At 40.3% G+C, this 16,802-nt stretch overlaps 1 protein-coding gene across 7 annotated transcripts in view; it reads left to right on the top strand.

Moving 5' to 3' along the window:
• The first annotated feature begins 573 nt into the window (after nt 1-573).
• The window catches only part of CAB39 (calcium binding protein 39), an 89,084-nt gene continuing 72,855 nt past the window's right edge, over nt 574-16,802 (top strand). For 2 of the 7 annotated variants that reach the window (XM_082396449.1, XM_082396447.1), the window contains exons 1-3: nt 732-871; nt 9,352-9,444; nt 11,631-11,757. In XM_082396449.1, coding sequence (XP_082252575.1) covers nt 11,734-11,757 — 24 coding nt within the window. In that variant the 5' untranslated portion in view covers nt 732-871; nt 9,352-9,444; nt 11,631-11,733. Of the gene's footprint in view, nt 872-1,352; nt 1,511-1,549; nt 1,754-4,015; nt 4,034-9,351; nt 9,445-11,630; nt 11,758-16,802 lie in introns of those variants that run through there. The other 5 variants (XM_082396448.1, XM_082396451.1, XM_082396450.1 and 2 more) reach the window with 5 other exon arrangements.

The following is a 16,802-nucleotide window of genomic DNA, read 5'->3' as shown; positions in this document are numbered from 1 at the left end:
TGTGTGAGTGTATGTGAAGGAACGTAGGAATAGGGACAGGAAATAGCCCATAGAGACTAAATGGTGGAGTTGAGATTTAAATCCAGGCTGTTGAATCCTATTAATATGGGTCATTCGATCACTTTCTACACTCTCTCTCAGAGGATGCTAAAATGAGAGTTATCTGTCCCTCGAAAGTAGGAAGGAATGAGTCTGCACAAGTCAGCCCTCGGCCTTTAGCAGAAATAGAGCTTTGTTAAGAGTTCAGGAAGTGGTCGTAGACAGTGGACGTAGGAGTCCTCCAGGAAGAGTGCTTAGACTGACGAGACCGGGCTGAGCACCAACATCTAAGCTGCAGGTGAAAGGAGAGGAGGAACTCTCCTCCTCTGCTTCCGCTTTTCTCTGCGCCCCCTCCCGCTGCGGCTCGGCGCGGACTCCTACGCCGCGAGTCCGCCCGGCCGCCCGGGGGCGCCCGAGGCCGAAGGGGGCGTTGCGGCACCGCCCGACGTCGCGCCCTCGGCGGCTGCGCAGACGCACGTCAAAGCCGGGCTCAGGCCGGGAGCGGGGAGCGGCGAGGCCTGGGAGAGTCTGAGCCTCCGGGAGCCGGGCGAAGGCGGCGCGCGGCCCCGCAGCAGAGCCGCAGCCGGAGCGAGCGAGCGAGAGCAGCAGTGCGGCGGCCGCCGCGGGAGCCCCTGGGCCGCCGTCCGCTCGCGCAGCCGCCGCCGCCGCCGCGGGATCCTGTCGCCGGGAGGAGGAGCGGGCGGAAGACAACGGAGGGGCCGAGCGCCCGAGCCGCGCCGCGGGGACCGAGCGAGCAGCCCGAGGCGGCGGCGGCCGAGGACGGGGACGGCGACGACGCGGAGGCGGAGAGGGAGCCGCCCGGCCCAGCCCCGTGAGTGACCCCCGGCCCGACCCTTCTCGAGGCGCGGACACCAGCCCGGCTTCCGCCTCCCTGCCCCGGCCCGTCAGCGGCCCCGGGGCTGCCTCCATTTTCTCGGGTGGCGGCGGCGGCCCCGGCCCGGGAGTCGGCGGGAGCGGCCCGGCCTGCCCTCTCCGCCCGGCCCGGGCCCCTCGCGGAGCCTTCCCCTCTCGTCCTCGCCGGCGCGGCGCCCAGGGGCCTGCGGCCGGGTCTCCGGAGGCCCCGTGCTCTCCAGCCAGCTTTCCGCGGTTCTGTGGTGGGGCTGGCGGCGTGGGGGCGTCTGCGGCCGGAGCCGGGAGGACAGGGGAGTGCGGGCCTGGCCAGCTGTCACTCCCACTGCACAAGGGCTTCGGCCACCTCGCTCCTGGTCCCTGGTAAACTTCCTGTTATCGGGAGGCGGATAGCATCTCTGCGATCTTCATTTCGGGAAAATGCCTAACCGATTTCTGGTTAGGAGTTGTGCGGCCGGAGCGTTCCCGAGTTCGGTTGAACCAACCTGCGCGCTGAGTGCGTGCAGGCGCCCTGGTCGGTCCGCGCCGGAGGGATTCAAAGGGGAACCCGGGCCCACGGTCCCCTCCCCCGAGGAGCTTACGCTCTGGTGCAGGAGATAAGGCGAGTACACAAATAACCACGATACCGGGAAGGAGATGATAAGTCCTGTGAAAGAACTACAGAATGCTAGAAAGGTACCCAGAGAAGACCGGACTGATCGATCACTTCCGCCTAGCAGAAATCTGGAAGGCTTCTTGGGCGAGGCGGTACAAAGCGGGTCTTGAAGGCCCGACGGGATTTGGGAGAGAGGAGGGTTGCAGAAGAGAACGGTATGTGGAGGAGCAGCAAAGCTAGAGGACAAAGGTAAAAAGGTATAGTCTAGAAATAGTAGATAGTGCAGTTTGTTGCGTAGGACCACGGTGGGGACTGGGGGTAGGCCAAAGAGTTGCTGGGGGGACAGATCATTGAATGCTGTAGAGGAGCCGTTTGAGTGGCAGTTTAAAGAAAACTTAGAGCTCATTTCTCAGTGACTCATGGGCCCGGAAATGTAAGCTAGGGGATATTAAGGGTGCTCTTGTGAAAGAAAGGAGAGAAAGAGGCCCAGTAAAGAGGTGACATTCTGTGCCTTGAGTATAATGCAGTTTGAGATCGATTTTGACAGCTTCCCGGATATTCAAATAAATCCACGTCCAGGCTAAGCAAAGTACCTTTTGCAAAAAGCTTCCTTAGATATCAGGCTCTTAAGAAGTAATGGAAAGGTGTGTATAAAATGAGGTGTTTCTGTTGGTGCAGTTCACTAAAATGCATCAAAACTTCTCGCACTGTGTATTAGGTGTCTACATTTTGGAACTACTGAACTGAACATAACTTAATTCTTTGAGATGGTTTTTGTGTAAGGCATTCTAAACTGATGCTTTAAAAAATCAGATTGTCACTAATAGAAAGTTGGACATAGAACCTTTTCTTAGAAAGGTAAAAAATTCTTTATTAGTTTTTAGTTATGAAAATATTTATAGGAGAGCCAGAAATGAAAGTCTGTGGCTTTATTTTGTTCCTTTTTTCCAGATTACTAGCAAATAATTAGCACCTTTATTCGAAGTCTAGAAATATGGTCTATGGAAGCAGCTTAGAACCTGTGTTGGTTTTGTAAGGACTTATTTATTGTTTGTTTATATGACAAGTGAATGCCAACTTTTTTCAGTTAAAAAAAAGACTTGTAAAATGCAGGAAGTACTGTAAAATTTTTTAAAATTATCTTCTGTAATCTTACCACTTATGTTACTGTTAACATTTTCGCATATTTCCTTTTCAGTCTTTTTATGATTATTTTTTTCTTTACATAATGAAATAAGCTATATATATAGCTTTTATTAGGCTTTTTATTTTTGTCATTGAATATCTTCATATAAAAATATTTTTACTGAAGTGTAAGGGAAGTCTTTCTTCTTAAGTGTATTTTTTCTGACAAGATTGCCTTATTTACCTCAGATAAAATGCAGTAGTCATGCTTAATAACTGTTGCTGTGGACGGAATTTTTTCTAAAGGCTTCTTGTTTGAAGACTATTTTTTAACTTCTCTGTAAGATTTGGATCCTATTGCTTGTTGAATAAAGAAAGGTTTTATTACTTGGGATGTGTGTTGTCATCAGGTATGGAAGAGATCACACATTTCTGCTATATGAGTGGATGTACTTTTTTTTAAAAGGTACTATAAAAAGATTACTTTCATAGCTGGTATAATATCTCCTATACACTGTGATGCACCTTCCCTTCCCACTCCACCCCATCTCCCCACTGCCCCTAAAAAATAGTCTTTATACTAAGACCATCCATATAGGTTAACTACTTTTTGATCATAACATCACAAAGATTCAGGCTAGATGTGTTTCATTTTTCTGTCGGTATTTCTTTAGTAAAATATAGAATTTGTTGTGAAATAATTTGCTGCTGTAACAAAAGGGACTTCTTTTTTTTCAAGGCAGGTCACTTTAGTTCATTAGCAGGTTCTTGTTTAAACCAGTTTTTTCCCTTGTGCTTTACAATCTAAACTATTAATGAGGTCTCTGTTTCTCTTTCTAATGGCATTTAAAGTGTGATGCTGAGTTAGACTGTATACATTTTCATAAAGTTACTGTAAAAGAAGAGCTGAGAAAGCCCAGTTTAAGTATGGGGCTTGGTTTTATAATCTGGTCTTATTTTTATTTATTTATTTTAATATTTTTGGCTGCGCCCTGAGCACGCAGGATCTCAGTTCCCTGACCAGGGATCGAACGAACCCACGCCCCCTACAGTAGAAGCACAGAGTCTTAACCGCTGGACTGCCAGGGAAGTCCTAATATGGTTTTATTTGAATCTTTATTTGTATATTGCAAATGTGTATACCACAAGGCATCCTTTATTACTTCTGAATATTTACTAAAGTATTTTTCTTTTGATCAACTTTTGTAGGTTATAGATTTCTGTAATTACTGCCATATTTTACGAAGCGTCTTTTTCCAAGAGGAGTTGTTCATTGATCATTCACAGTTATGCCATCTGCCATAAAATACAGACACAGACCCAAATCCCACCCCCTACCTCCGCCCACCTCACCTCAGCAGGCAAAAACAAAATCCAGTATACAGCAGGATTTCATCATTTCAGGTAGTGTCTTCTGGTTACCTTTCTGGTGATGTCTCTATTTTAAACATCAATTTCCCTCTTCCATGGCTTCTTTTATTTAGAAATTTGATTTTATGGGTGTTGTCTGGTGTTAATAGAAGCAGGAGTCTGATAGGTGGATTAGTGTGTATAATGGCAAAATTGGTAAAACTTTGTTGTGTGATGAAATTGTGGAAAAGAAGATCAAATCTTAGAACCTCTGTGTTAGGTTGCTTATGATTTGTTTTGTTATTTAATTACTGAGATATAAAGATTTTGTATTTGTGTGAATGCAGATCAAGCCAAGTAGCCTAAAAATTGCATAACAATTTAGTCATCAGTCTATAATTTGTTTTTTATTGGAGAGAAGACTAGTATTGCAGCCATCCTTAATTAAAGAAGGAATTGATCTATGGGACTTCTTACTTTGTGTGTCTCACCACTGAAATGACTATCCAGCTGGACCCTAATCACTACCCTGTCAGTCCAGAGTATGAGGGCAGAGCACAGTGAGGCAAATATTTGTACCACCAGCATTTATAGAGTAGACTTGTCTGGGAGTAAACGCTAAATGTTTGTTCTGCTTCTGTTTCTTAGGCCTTCCAAGGATTCTGAAAAGAGTTATTGCAAGACTAGGTGGCAGATGATAGACTGTGGTGATGAAATTAAGGTTAACAGCTTATTGCAGTCAGCATTTTTGGGGGGGGGGGTGTGCAGACGCATGTGTGTGCATATGTACGTGTGTGTGTTGTCCTCCAGTGTGATTTGTTTTCTACCCCACTGAGCTTCCCTGGCGCCACTGTGCTTTTAACTTTTCTCTTGAGATAGAAGGGGTGAAGGGATGGCAGATTGTGGTTTTTTAGCAACTGTGATGTTAAGTTGGCAGAGGAAGGAAGAGTGGCATGCAGAGAATTGCAAGAAGTCAGTCAGGTGTGAAGTAGCTCCAGAGGAGGGAGGTCAAGCCTGCCCTGGCCATTTATGTTGGCAGTGTCTGGCACATACCTATTTGCATAACCCTTAATACATTGTGTCTAATTTGAGATTTCCATACTCAGAATACAGTGTTTAAGTTGTAGGTGTGTATGTGCTTCTTTATATGTATATATATATATTTTCCTGTGCATGGTTACAGAGGCAGAAAATCTAGTTAGCCAATATTTAGTGACATTCTGGTTTTATATGATAATTATTCCTTAGGAGCATTATCCAGCAGATAAATTTTTATAACCAAGGAAGTATGATAATGTTAAAACATCACAACACTTTGATTATTTTAATAACACGTTTGAGAAACAAAATACACATTTTGTAGCTTGATCTTAATTAAGTTGCTGCTTTATAACTTTGTCAAATGAACTGTAGTTTGTTCTTTTACAGGGTACCATTAACATGTTAGTCACTGTTCTCTCCCTCCACAGTAGATTATGTATCAGCTGTATTTGGACACAAGGAAGAAATAGCATTAACAGTTTTCTGTTTACATGTCTATAGTTTTAAGGCCCACTCTGGGATTTATAGGATTCTGAGAGCCAGTATTACCTGTGATTAAAAGCACGGATGCAACCAGACTCTTGGATTGTTGAACCCTCAGCCCTCCTATGGGCTCTGTAACTTTAGACAAATTCCTTCACTTCTCTCTAGCTTAGATTCCTTGGATAGGAATGATACCATCTGAGAAGATTGTAGGGGGATTAAACGAGTTACTGTGTCTAGAGTGCTTAGAACAGGGCCGATTCATACTGAGTTTTGGGATGGTGCTGATGCTACACTGTTTCAAGTAGAAGAGAGCTTTAGGAACCCTGTAGTCGGAATGGTTCTTCCTGACCATAACTGGAGTGGGGTGTGGCTGACTTTGAGCTGTAACTGGTGGAGTTTTCTGCGAGGTGGAGTCACTTGCTTAGGGTTGTGCTGCTTATTAGTTGTAGGACTGATGCAGAGTCTGGTTCTTTGTTCTTTATCCAGTTTGCTTGAAAGAAAGTTAGTTTTATACTTTATGCAGTAATGTCTTCTTTGAATTTTTTCACTAGCATTTACAAAGATTGTATTCATATGTTAAATGCTTTATGGCACTTAATCGTTTTTTTAAAGGTGTTTGATATACTGATGTTTATAATCATGATGTAGCTGGCAAGTTTTTTTGGGAGAGGGGGTAGTTGTATGAATATAAAGTTGAAGTAGATGAAGAATCAAGTGGTATTATCCCCCAGCATCATTACAGATGGAAGCCAAGGGGAGGGCATGTCCAAGGTCACACAGACATTGCACAGTTGAGCTAGGATTTGAACCCAGATCTGCCTCACTTCAAAATGTGTTCTCCCGGAAACAGTATGACTCTCATATGACATAGTTTTATTTCAGTCCATAGGGTTTGGGTTTCTTGCTGACTTTTTTTGATTTAGTACTTTAGAATGAAGGTTTGTAAATATACATAAGAGGGTATTAATAGGTTTCTAGGCAGCAACCACATGTTGTAACGCAAAATGAGATGTTTTCTTCTAAATGCTCTAGTTGTATAGAGTCATAATTTGATTAGTGGTTATTAGGCCAGTAAGTAGTGTTTATTTTTCATGTTGGTCTTTTAGAGAAGGTGGGAGGCCTTGTGTTATAGTGGGCAATGCAGAAGCCTGGGAATTGGAAGATCTGGGCTGGGTCCTGACTCGTTCACTAATCATGTCACTCTGGGCAGGTCTTTCCACCTCTCTAGGCTTCAGTCGTCCCATTATTATACTAAGGGGACCAGACCGAAAAGCCCTTTCAGTCTCTTTTGCTCTTATTTTCAGTGATCCTGTGTGTAAGCTTTCTGTAGGCTTTTTCCCCCTCTACTGGACACCTCTCCTTTTGCCTGTGGTCTTGAAGTCAGTTTCTTTACGTGAGCTCTGTGGCACGTAACCATGCTTTTACATTTTTTCTTCTGGTTGGTCAGGTGCCTCGTGTTATTTCACAATGCAGTTTCTGCTTCAGGTAATGTTACATCAAAATGTATTTATTTTTCAAATTTTCTTCTTTTGTACTTATGAATAAATGGTTACAAACTAATGTTATGTGGTTGTGAAGTACAAGCTTAGTAAGTTAACAATTAACAAATCCTCAAGCCTCACATCTAGTTTCACTGTCAACTTTTAAGTATCAATACTATATGTTGTGAAGTGTTATGAGCTGTTTGTTTTGCAGAAAGGAAAAATATTAACTAAAGGCAATGTGAGTGGAAAAGAAAAGACCAAAAATGTAGAAACAGATTTGAAGATGTGAAGAACATGCTCAAGATAGTATTCTTTGGTTATAATTGGTACTAATCCTCCACCTGTGAAAGGGTGGTAGGCTGGCTTAGATCATAGGATGGTTTCTAGCCCAGGGTTCTGTCACTGATAAGAGATGAGAGTGGTATTCACCACCCCTGAGCATTGTAACTCCTCAAAAATCTATTCTGAATTAATTTGTTCCACAGGCAGTCTTTATTGCCCATTATGCTGGGTCCTGTTCTATATGTCAGTCTCAGAGGTTTCCTAGTCCAGGTAAACAACTCTTCCCCTCTTTGATGGCATGTTATCAGCCAGTTTACTTTTTCTGGATTCTCCAGCAGGGAGACAGAAACTCAGGTCATTAAAATGATCCTTGCAGATCGTTTGGCTGTCTGTTTACAATATGGTTTTATGAGAGATTAGTAGTTGGTAGGAGAGGTTCCAGAGAAATTTTAAGTTTAGAAAGCACTGGATTAAAAACAGTTAATCAGTTTTTATTTTTTGATGATGGTCGTGTTATTGTTTTTCTGCAGAGCTTTTCATAGTTTTTAATGATGTGCATTTTGACTGTCCAAGAGGGAAATGTAATGTACAGTATTTCCCAACTTTCGAGTTTATTTGGTAACAAGAACACCTCCTTTCCCCAGGAAATACCCACAAACACCTTGAAGGAGGGTTCTGTTGGAACATAATTTGGGAGAACCTCCTATTTCCATACTTAGTAGTATGGAATTCAAAGCATTTACTTTTTAATTGGAATGATTACTTACAGCAAGTTGGAATTCAATTAAGGTTGGAATAATTTATTTTCAGTTTTGTTAAGTAAAAGAATGAACACTTTATATGAGTGGCTTTTCAAGCCCACCCCCTTTTTTTAAAAACTTCAGCCCACAGTGAGAGATTCCATTTTTAATCAGTGACCCGGCACGTATATAAACACACTGTCAAAACTGAAAAAGAAGTTTCATGAAACAATACTTAGGCCTTCCTATGTACAGTGCATGCGTTCTGATACTTTTTATTTTGTTCTATTTTTAGATGTATGTTATTAGTTACTAAAATAATTCACCATGCAATTTGAGAAACACTGTGAGGTTACATGAATTTATAAACTCTTAAGATTTAGAGTTAAGATACTGTCAAGACTGTTTTGTGAGTGAGAAAACTAAAGCTCAGCCTAGAAGAGGAAGGGCTCTCGCTTTAGAATTCCTGGATTTAGATTCTGATTGTGGTTTCTTGGGCGGGGTGTTCAGTGTCCATTCTGCCTCAGCTTTCTCATCTGTAAAATAGCAAGAGTAGAACCTACGGATGAAGTAGTCTTGAGGATTCGAGGATTCAGTAAGAAGCGCTTTGCATAATGTGTCTGATATGCTTTAAGTGCCCAATACCTTTTAGCTTTTATGATAACTGAAGTTCTAAAACTCCTTCTGCACCGTACACACTTTCAAAAATATTTTAGGACTTTGAAAGTGTTAAAGTGGCCTTCAGGTGAACCTGAACTCTTTTTGATCTGTAGCTGGATATATCATTTGTTCTGATATCAGTCCTTTGGAATGGTAAGCTTTAAAATAGCCGTAAGGACCCACTTAAAGTTGATTTGCCTCCTAATTGTAAATGGACTCATAATTGCTTCATGCCATATTATTGTATTTTTTAAACTATTTTTAACAGTATCTTAAGTTTAGAATAGTTTTTCTTTATAGCATGTAATTAAGTACAAATAAGTACGTACCTACATCAGTGGTTAACTTAGTATTCTTATAGTTGTAGTTCACTAAAAGAAGAACAAGGTAAAAGTTGTTCTCTTCTGTTTTATCTCCATTTCTGCATTTTTTAAGTTCCCCCATCCTCAGTATTTTATAATGCTACTGAGGGTTTAATTTTTGTGTCCTGACCTAAGAAAAGGAACATTTAGAGGGTATTAACAGTGGTAGGGGCCAAATCCAGTTTGTAGACTGTTCTCCATTGTCCTGAACTTAGCTGGCTGCTTCAGTCATTTTTGTCACCTATTGAGGCATTTACATTGTCTATCCCTAATTAAATTTTCTCCTGTTGTTTCTTTTATTGCCCATTTGTCCTCAGTATGACCTGAAGTTTCTGAAATGAGAGGTTCTAATCAGCATCACTGAGGCAGACCAAGTCAGTATTAAAGAAGCATAAAGATTCTGTACTTGTGTAAGTAAGAGGAATGAGGTAAAAAGAATAAATAATTACTAACATGGCACATATATGTTACCTGCTGGTATAAAGTTTAAGACGGCTATATATGTTTACCTCATTTACTCCTTTAATAATCCTATTTTCATTCCCATATTTTCAGTTGAGTAAACAGAGAAAAAGAAACTAAGTAATTGGTCTGAAATCATACACCTAGAAAGGGGCTGTAAATTTGAAACCCTGGTCCCAGAGGGTGCACTTGTATCCCACCATACTCTGTTGCCTTCACCACAAGGTATTGAAATGTAGAATCATTCTGGAACATAGGAAATTTCTGTTACAGAAACAGATGAGATCAAGTTTTTTTGGTCAGGATGTGTGATATCCTAGGACACTGAGAGAACTTTCACATTACTAAGTAGCTGTCAGTGGTCTTTGAGGAGCTGTGAATAGAGAGAGCTGTGCAGGAAGAGGAGAGAAGCTAATGTACTGTTCTTCCAAAAGAGGAAAAGGTGGAATCCACAAATCATAGACAATGAACTTGATGATTGCTGGACAGATTCCAGAAAGGGGTGAGTCCTTAGCAAAGTGTCGACTTCTAGAAGCTACTGTCCATTTGTTAACTGTTTCTTTTCCTAATAGGATTCTGTTAATTGTGTTGGATAAGGATGTAGCCAAGATACGGATCCGTAAGGATTCATAGTTTCATTCATATTTGAGATTGTCTGAAAAATGTTAAATCATATAATTTAAGTTGGAATATTTTTTAGGACTTAGAAGTCATTTTGATGTCTTTACGAGATCATTTTACTTATGTTCATTGTATTAGAATATAGCTTTATAATAATACACTTTTCCTAGGCTGCATCTGGCAAATCAGCCGCAGCTACAGTGGCCTGCATCCCTGTGCCTTGCCTTCTCAAGTAGGCGAGAAGGAACTAGAACTAGTACCATCTTCCTGTATGTGCACACAGCAAACTAAATACTTCCTAGTTTTATATTGTTAAAATCATTCACCCCTGTTCTTTCAGATTGGTCATAACCCATCTGTTTACTCAAGAGCTAGTCTTGCTCTTGTTCCTGAAGACTGCCTAGTGAGTGACTGGAAGTAAGTTGATGGAAGAGGACTGGACAATAGGGGAGTGCACTCCGTCCTCACAAAAGCTAAAACCTTATGTGAGGGGGTGGTTAGCTTTTTTCTCTTTTACCTTATGAAAGCTCCCCCACTTTTAAAATTAAATGTAGTGAGGGATGAGTGTCCTTAGCCTAGGATATCATAGGTGTTTGGAAAGGGCACAGCTATCTTTTGCAGATGCTTTTGTTGTTGTTAAGAAGAGGAAGGAATAAGGAATAGGGAAGAGGAACAAGGCATAGCAGTGCATCCGGAAGGAAGTGACCAGAGAGAAAGACAGTGGCTCTAAATTTGTATGTCACGTGCAACTTTGAAAGAGCTAATGATAGAAGTGGAACTGGTTGCTTTTAGGAATTGTCTTAAGAGCTGCCGCACTTGAATAGATTGTTAATCATGGAATATATTACATGTATATTAAAGGCCGTGGCCTCCCACCCAAAAAAAGGAGGGAAGCTTCAGACCTCTATAATATAGACAGGATAAGTTCTTTTAAAAATCTTGAAAAACTTATCAATAAACTATCTCATTTATTCTAGATTCTACAAAAATACCAGGAGGTATAAAATTCATGTTTAAAAACCAGCATGAACTCTTAAAAACATAATAAAATATGAGAGAGACAACCTGCCAAGACATTACAAAAGAAGAAAAGTATGTTTCGATTTCACTTGTGGAAATAGCCATGAAAATTCTCAGTAAAACACCAGCAAATTTAATTAAATAGGAAATTCTCTTAATTAAAGAAGACAAATAACGCTTGGTATTTACTGTGTGCCAGGCACTGTTCTAATATATTATCTCAGTTAACAGTCCTCAAAACAGCCCTAAGAAAGAGGTTGTTATTATTACCCTAATTTTATGCGTGAAGAAATTTAGGCCAAGAAGTTAAATTATCTGTCCAGGGATAAATTGCCAGTAAGTCACAGAGCCTAGTTTTTGAACCCTTGGGGTCTGGTATCAGCATACATTGAACATGCGGTATCATACCAGTATGTGCCAAGATAACAATGCTAATTCAACAGTTCTTCCTGATTATGAACTCTTTAAAAGAATATCTGTTTTAAACCAACAGCAAACAACCTACTAAATGGGAAAACATTGGTGGAATTCCCCTTGAAATCAGAAAATGAAACAAGCATGCCATACACCTTTGATGTTTGATATTATCCTGGCCAATGCAAGAATGCATCAAATACAAGGTATAACTGCTTGAAAAAAATGGTGGAAAATAGCAATATTTGCAGATGTTGCAATCTTAAACCTAGGAAAACCAACAGAATCAACTGAAAAACTAAAAGTGAGAGTTCAATAAGATAGTTGCATACCACATAAAGATATTTAAATGTTGGCAGCATTTTTCTTGCTAGCAATACCCAGTTATAAAAATACTGGGAGAAAAATCTCATCATAGCAACAAAAAATAAAATTCCTAAGTTGGGGGGGTTGATACGAAATGTTTAGGATCTCTGAAGAAAACTAGTATAAACTTAACTGAGTGAAAAAAAGACAAGAATGGAGAGTTACCATGTTCTTGAATGTGAGTACTGAATGTTATGAAGCAAGAAAATTTCCCAAGTTAAATTAGTGTATTCTTGGCCAGAGAGTACAGTCAGATTTTTAAAAAGTCAACTTAGGGAGTTCAGCGAGAGGTATATATGCACCTAATACATAAGTGAAATCATCCATCAGTGGGGAAGGAGGAAGGATTGTTTCGCAAAAAATTTTTAGATAATTGGTTATTTGTTTTTTGGGAAAATCAAGTTTGACAATTAAGCCCTTTATGAAAATAAATCTGATGGGAGAATGAGAAAACAAATAAAAACATAAATTAGAACATTTATCTGAATATTTATCAGACCTTTGGATGAGAAGCAGGCTTATTTCCATTGCTGTCAAGTGATTGAAAGGGAAAAAGCACTAAGGTAAATATGTGAAAAAACTTTGCATGATGATAGACAAAAGGTTAATATTTACTTCAGTATTAGTAAAAGCTCATACAGACTGATAACTGCCATTTATTAGTAAGCTCTCCCTATGTTTTCAGTGCTACCCTGGGCATCTTATTCATGTTAAAAATTTAATAGTCATCCTATCATTTTGTAAATAATGGAGACTCAGAAGGTAAATATTTTGCCCAAGAGTTTTTGTGCACACTTCTACTAAATGGCGGGTCTTGGATTACAACTTGGGTGTGATGAGAGCTTATGTTCTCAACTCTTAAAAAGATGTTGTTTTTCAAACAGGTTGTAAGACTAAAAGCACTAGATAAATGAGTAGTCAATTCAGATAGCAGCTAAATAAAAGAAATTCAAATAAACAATGGGGCAGAGGCTATTAAATAGAGATTTTAAAAACTGATAATGCTTTATGCTACTAGGGTTGGGTTGAGACGTGAGATAAGGCAAGTTTATGTACAGCCTGGCCCTCTGTATCCACAGGCAGGGGTTGAGCGGAGTTGGTTCCAAGGACCCCCATGGATACCAAATTATGCCCTTATGTATAAAATGGCATAGTATTTGTCTATAACCTTTGTACATCCGCCAGTATATTTTAAATCATTTCTAGATTACTTATAATACCTAATACAATGTAAATGCTATGTAAATACAGAGTACAGTTAACCTTTGGGGCAAACTAGATCAATTGCATCAGCTTGTTCTGATCCCTTCAGCAATGAGAGCAGGATAGGATGAGTCAGGATATTTAAGACATAGGGGAACTGGCAAATTGTTGACTACCTGGCCTGGAGCAGAGTGGTGGGAGATTCAAGAGTTAAGTTATTCCATGACATGGGCATATTCTTCCTGGTGAATTGTAGATGTTTGCTGATTTGAAATACCAAATATTGCTAAGAAAGACTTATTTTCATCATCACTGACAAATATTTATATGCAGGTGACCCTGCTAGGCCTTGCTGTAGGTGGAGGGTGCTTTGCCTTTGCTAAATCAGAGTAAATGAAATAGAAAAGTTGTCTGGTCATAGGGGAGGCAAGATAGCCATAGTTTAGTAGGCATAACCAAACGTCTTGGTTTGCCAGGAAAAGTCCAGGTTTATGCCTCGCATAATTATTCATTGTGTCACCCTTTATTCCCTGAATTGTCCTGGTTTGGATGATAAATTATGTCATCTAACATTTAGCAATTGCAAAACTAGCTGTCCTTGGACCCCTTCCCTGCCTTATTTACTTATTTATTTTTTTTGATGCTTAAGGAGCAGGGTTGTCTCTCATATCCTCAGGTGTCTCCTCCTAAAGTAGCCTGATTTTTGAGACATTTATTCTGGAGCCATGGCAGCTATCTGATTCTTCTTTTGAACCAAAAGACTTCTCTCTGAATGAGAACTCTGATGTTCTAACTCTAAAATGTTCTGCTTTGCCTCAAGTCAGACATTTGAATGGAGAGATTCTAAGTGTAAACACCTTGTTTTTGCCCAAATTCCCTCTTTCACTCTTTCTCCACTCATACGTGTAGCTTCTCGGGAACTATTGAAGAAAGGAAGTTGCGGAGTTCTAGTTTTTAAATGGTTGATGTTGGATGCCATATAACTCTGAAAAAGACTTTTTTTAGAAAAAATTTGTTTTTGAGGTATGGTTGATTTACAATGTTGTGTTAGTTTCTGGTGTACGGCAAAGTGATTCAGTTATACATATACATATATCCATCTTTTTTCAGGTTCTTTTCCCATGTAGGTTATTACAGAATGTTGAGTAGAGTTCCCTGTGCTATACAGCAGGTCCTTGTTGATTATCTGTTTTATATGTAGTAGTGTGTGTCTGTTAATCCCAAACTCCTAATGTACCCCCCCCCACCTTTCCCCTTTGGTAACCGTAAGTTTGTTTTCTATGTCTGTGAGTCTGTTTCTGTTTTGTAAATAAGTTAATTTGTGTCATATTTTAGATTCCACATGTAAGTGATTTCATGGTATTTGTCTTTCTCTTTCTGACTTAGTATCTCTAGGTCCATCCAAGTTGCTGCAAATGGCATTATTTCATTCTTTTTTTATGGCTGAGTAGTATTCCATTGTGTGTATATACCACATCATCTTTATCCATTCATCTGTCAGTGGACATTTATGTTGCTTCCATGTCTTGGCTATTGTAAATAGTGCTGCTGTGAACATTTGGGTGCATGCATCTTTTCAAATTAGCGTTTTCTCCGGATATATGCCAAGGAGTGGGATTGGTGGATCATATGGCAACTCTATTTTTAGTTCTTTTAAGGAACCTCCATACTGTTTTCCATAATGGCTGAGCCAATTTACATTCCCACCGACAGTGTAGGAGGGTTCCCTTTTCTCTACACCCTCTCCAGCATTTGTTATTTGTAGACTTTTTTGATGATGCCCATTCTGACCGGTGTAAGGTGGTACCTCATTTTAATTTTAATTTGCATTTCTCTAATACTTAGTGATTTTGAGCATCTTTTCATGTGCCTATTGGCTATCTGTATGTCTTCTTTGGAGAAATGTCTATCTAGATCTTCTGCCCATTTTTTTTTTTTCTGCCCATTTTTTAATTGGGTTGTTTTGTTGTTGTTACTGAGTTGTATGAGCTGTTTGTGTACTTTGAAAATTAAGCCCTTGTCGGTTGCATCGTTAGCAAATATTTTCTCCCAGTCTTTTCATTTTGTTTATGGTTTCTTAAAAGGACTGTTTAAAGAGATGATATACCTGTATTCACTACACTTATATATTTATGTAATCTTTAATTCTTAAACTTTTCCATATTTCTTCCATATTTCAGAGCAACTGTTTTCAAGGGAAAGATCAAGGGTTTCACAAAATCATCTTGAGAGTTCAGTTTAAGATGTCCATGGGAAAAAAATTGCATTTAATTTGCATTCGCTTATATAATCTTGAGCTTTATTCTCAGTTTGTGACAATAAATGGACATATCTATTTACACATTTTCATTTTTTTTATATTACTTCCTGTGTCATTTAATGACACATTTCAGATCTCCAGCCCCAAAAGTAGGTATGTGGAGTACACGGAAGAGTAAAAGATGGTGCCACGCTCAGTCTTCACTACTCCAGTTTTGGCCTCTAAAAGGTTGAGAGAGCGATGTCTAAGCCCTACCCTTACTAGAGTTGCCTTTCTGAGGCACAGGCCTGGAGCAGTGATGCCTAGGAAGTAGCCCCTGTGTTACTTGGAACTCTCTTTCTTCCAACAAGGCAGGGATTTAGTGAAAGTTTATCTCAGGGAGGAGTCCAACACTCAAGGCAGAAATGCACTGGGGTCTCACCAAGAGTTCTCACCAGGAACACAAACTCTGTTGTGAGTGTCCATCTGCCACAGCGTTTCTCTGTTTACTCACTGCCGTGGCCCCCCTTCCCCCAACATCCTCTCTCTGCAGACCAGCTTTCTCCACCTGATAGAAAGCCTGGCCACCTACATTTCTGTCATGGAGCTTCAGCCTCTCAATAGACACTTTAGCCTGGGGTCTTCCTTCCCCTCTAGGTTACTTTGCTGGGGACAGCAGGGGTATGGTTCTTATAGGACTATAGCACCTCGTATTGGAGCTGTGTTAATGGTGTGGGGTGGGAGGGGCGGTTGCCAGAATGAGATGGTGCTGGGGACCTTATGACCCTATAGAGTGACCCTATGATTTTCCCAACTGTGAGGATTGTTGGGATTCTTATCCTCCTATCTGATTTGTTTAGGTGTCCAAGATACAAGTTCTAAAGGACTTTTTGGTTATTTGTCTGCCCTGAGACCACATATTTCTTGCTATTCTTTTGTCCTTTATCTTTCTTTTTAGCCTTTAAAGCAGGCTCCCTCTTAGCTCCTCTGGCCATAGATATCCTCAAGGCCCAGAGGAGTCTGTAAAGAATTGGCCCATAGTATCCTAAAGGAAGTCCACCTCTGACTGAAAAGCCACTGCATTTGTATCAACAATCCTGGAAATACAGAAGGAGCGGCTAGGTGTTCTGCTTTTAGTCTAAACCAGCAGTGTTTGTTGATTGAGTAGCATTTTGATTTATCTCATCATTCTCAGTTTGTTTCAGCTACAGTGAAATGCCCTTTGCCTCTGCCCCCCGCCCCACCACCCCAAATGCCCTGACCCCTAGTTGTATTCTTGTTGTTTTTCCTAATTTCCTAGAAGACATTGGAATAGAATAGAGGTTTGGAAGTACAACTCAGCCATTATTTTAATTTATGAATGGTATTTTTTACACTAGTTGAATACATTTTGTATAACTGGCTAAAAATATTTTCTGTGAACACAGCCATTCAGACCTTGTA

Source organism: Balaenoptera borealis (genome assembly GCF_965194805.1).
Source record: "Balaenoptera borealis genome assembly, chromosome: 6".
In the NCBI taxonomy this organism is placed as follows: domain Eukaryota; kingdom Metazoa; phylum Chordata; class Mammalia; order Artiodactyla; family Balaenopteridae; genus Balaenoptera; species Balaenoptera borealis.
This window is presented reverse-complemented; position numbering and strand designations above follow the sequence as displayed.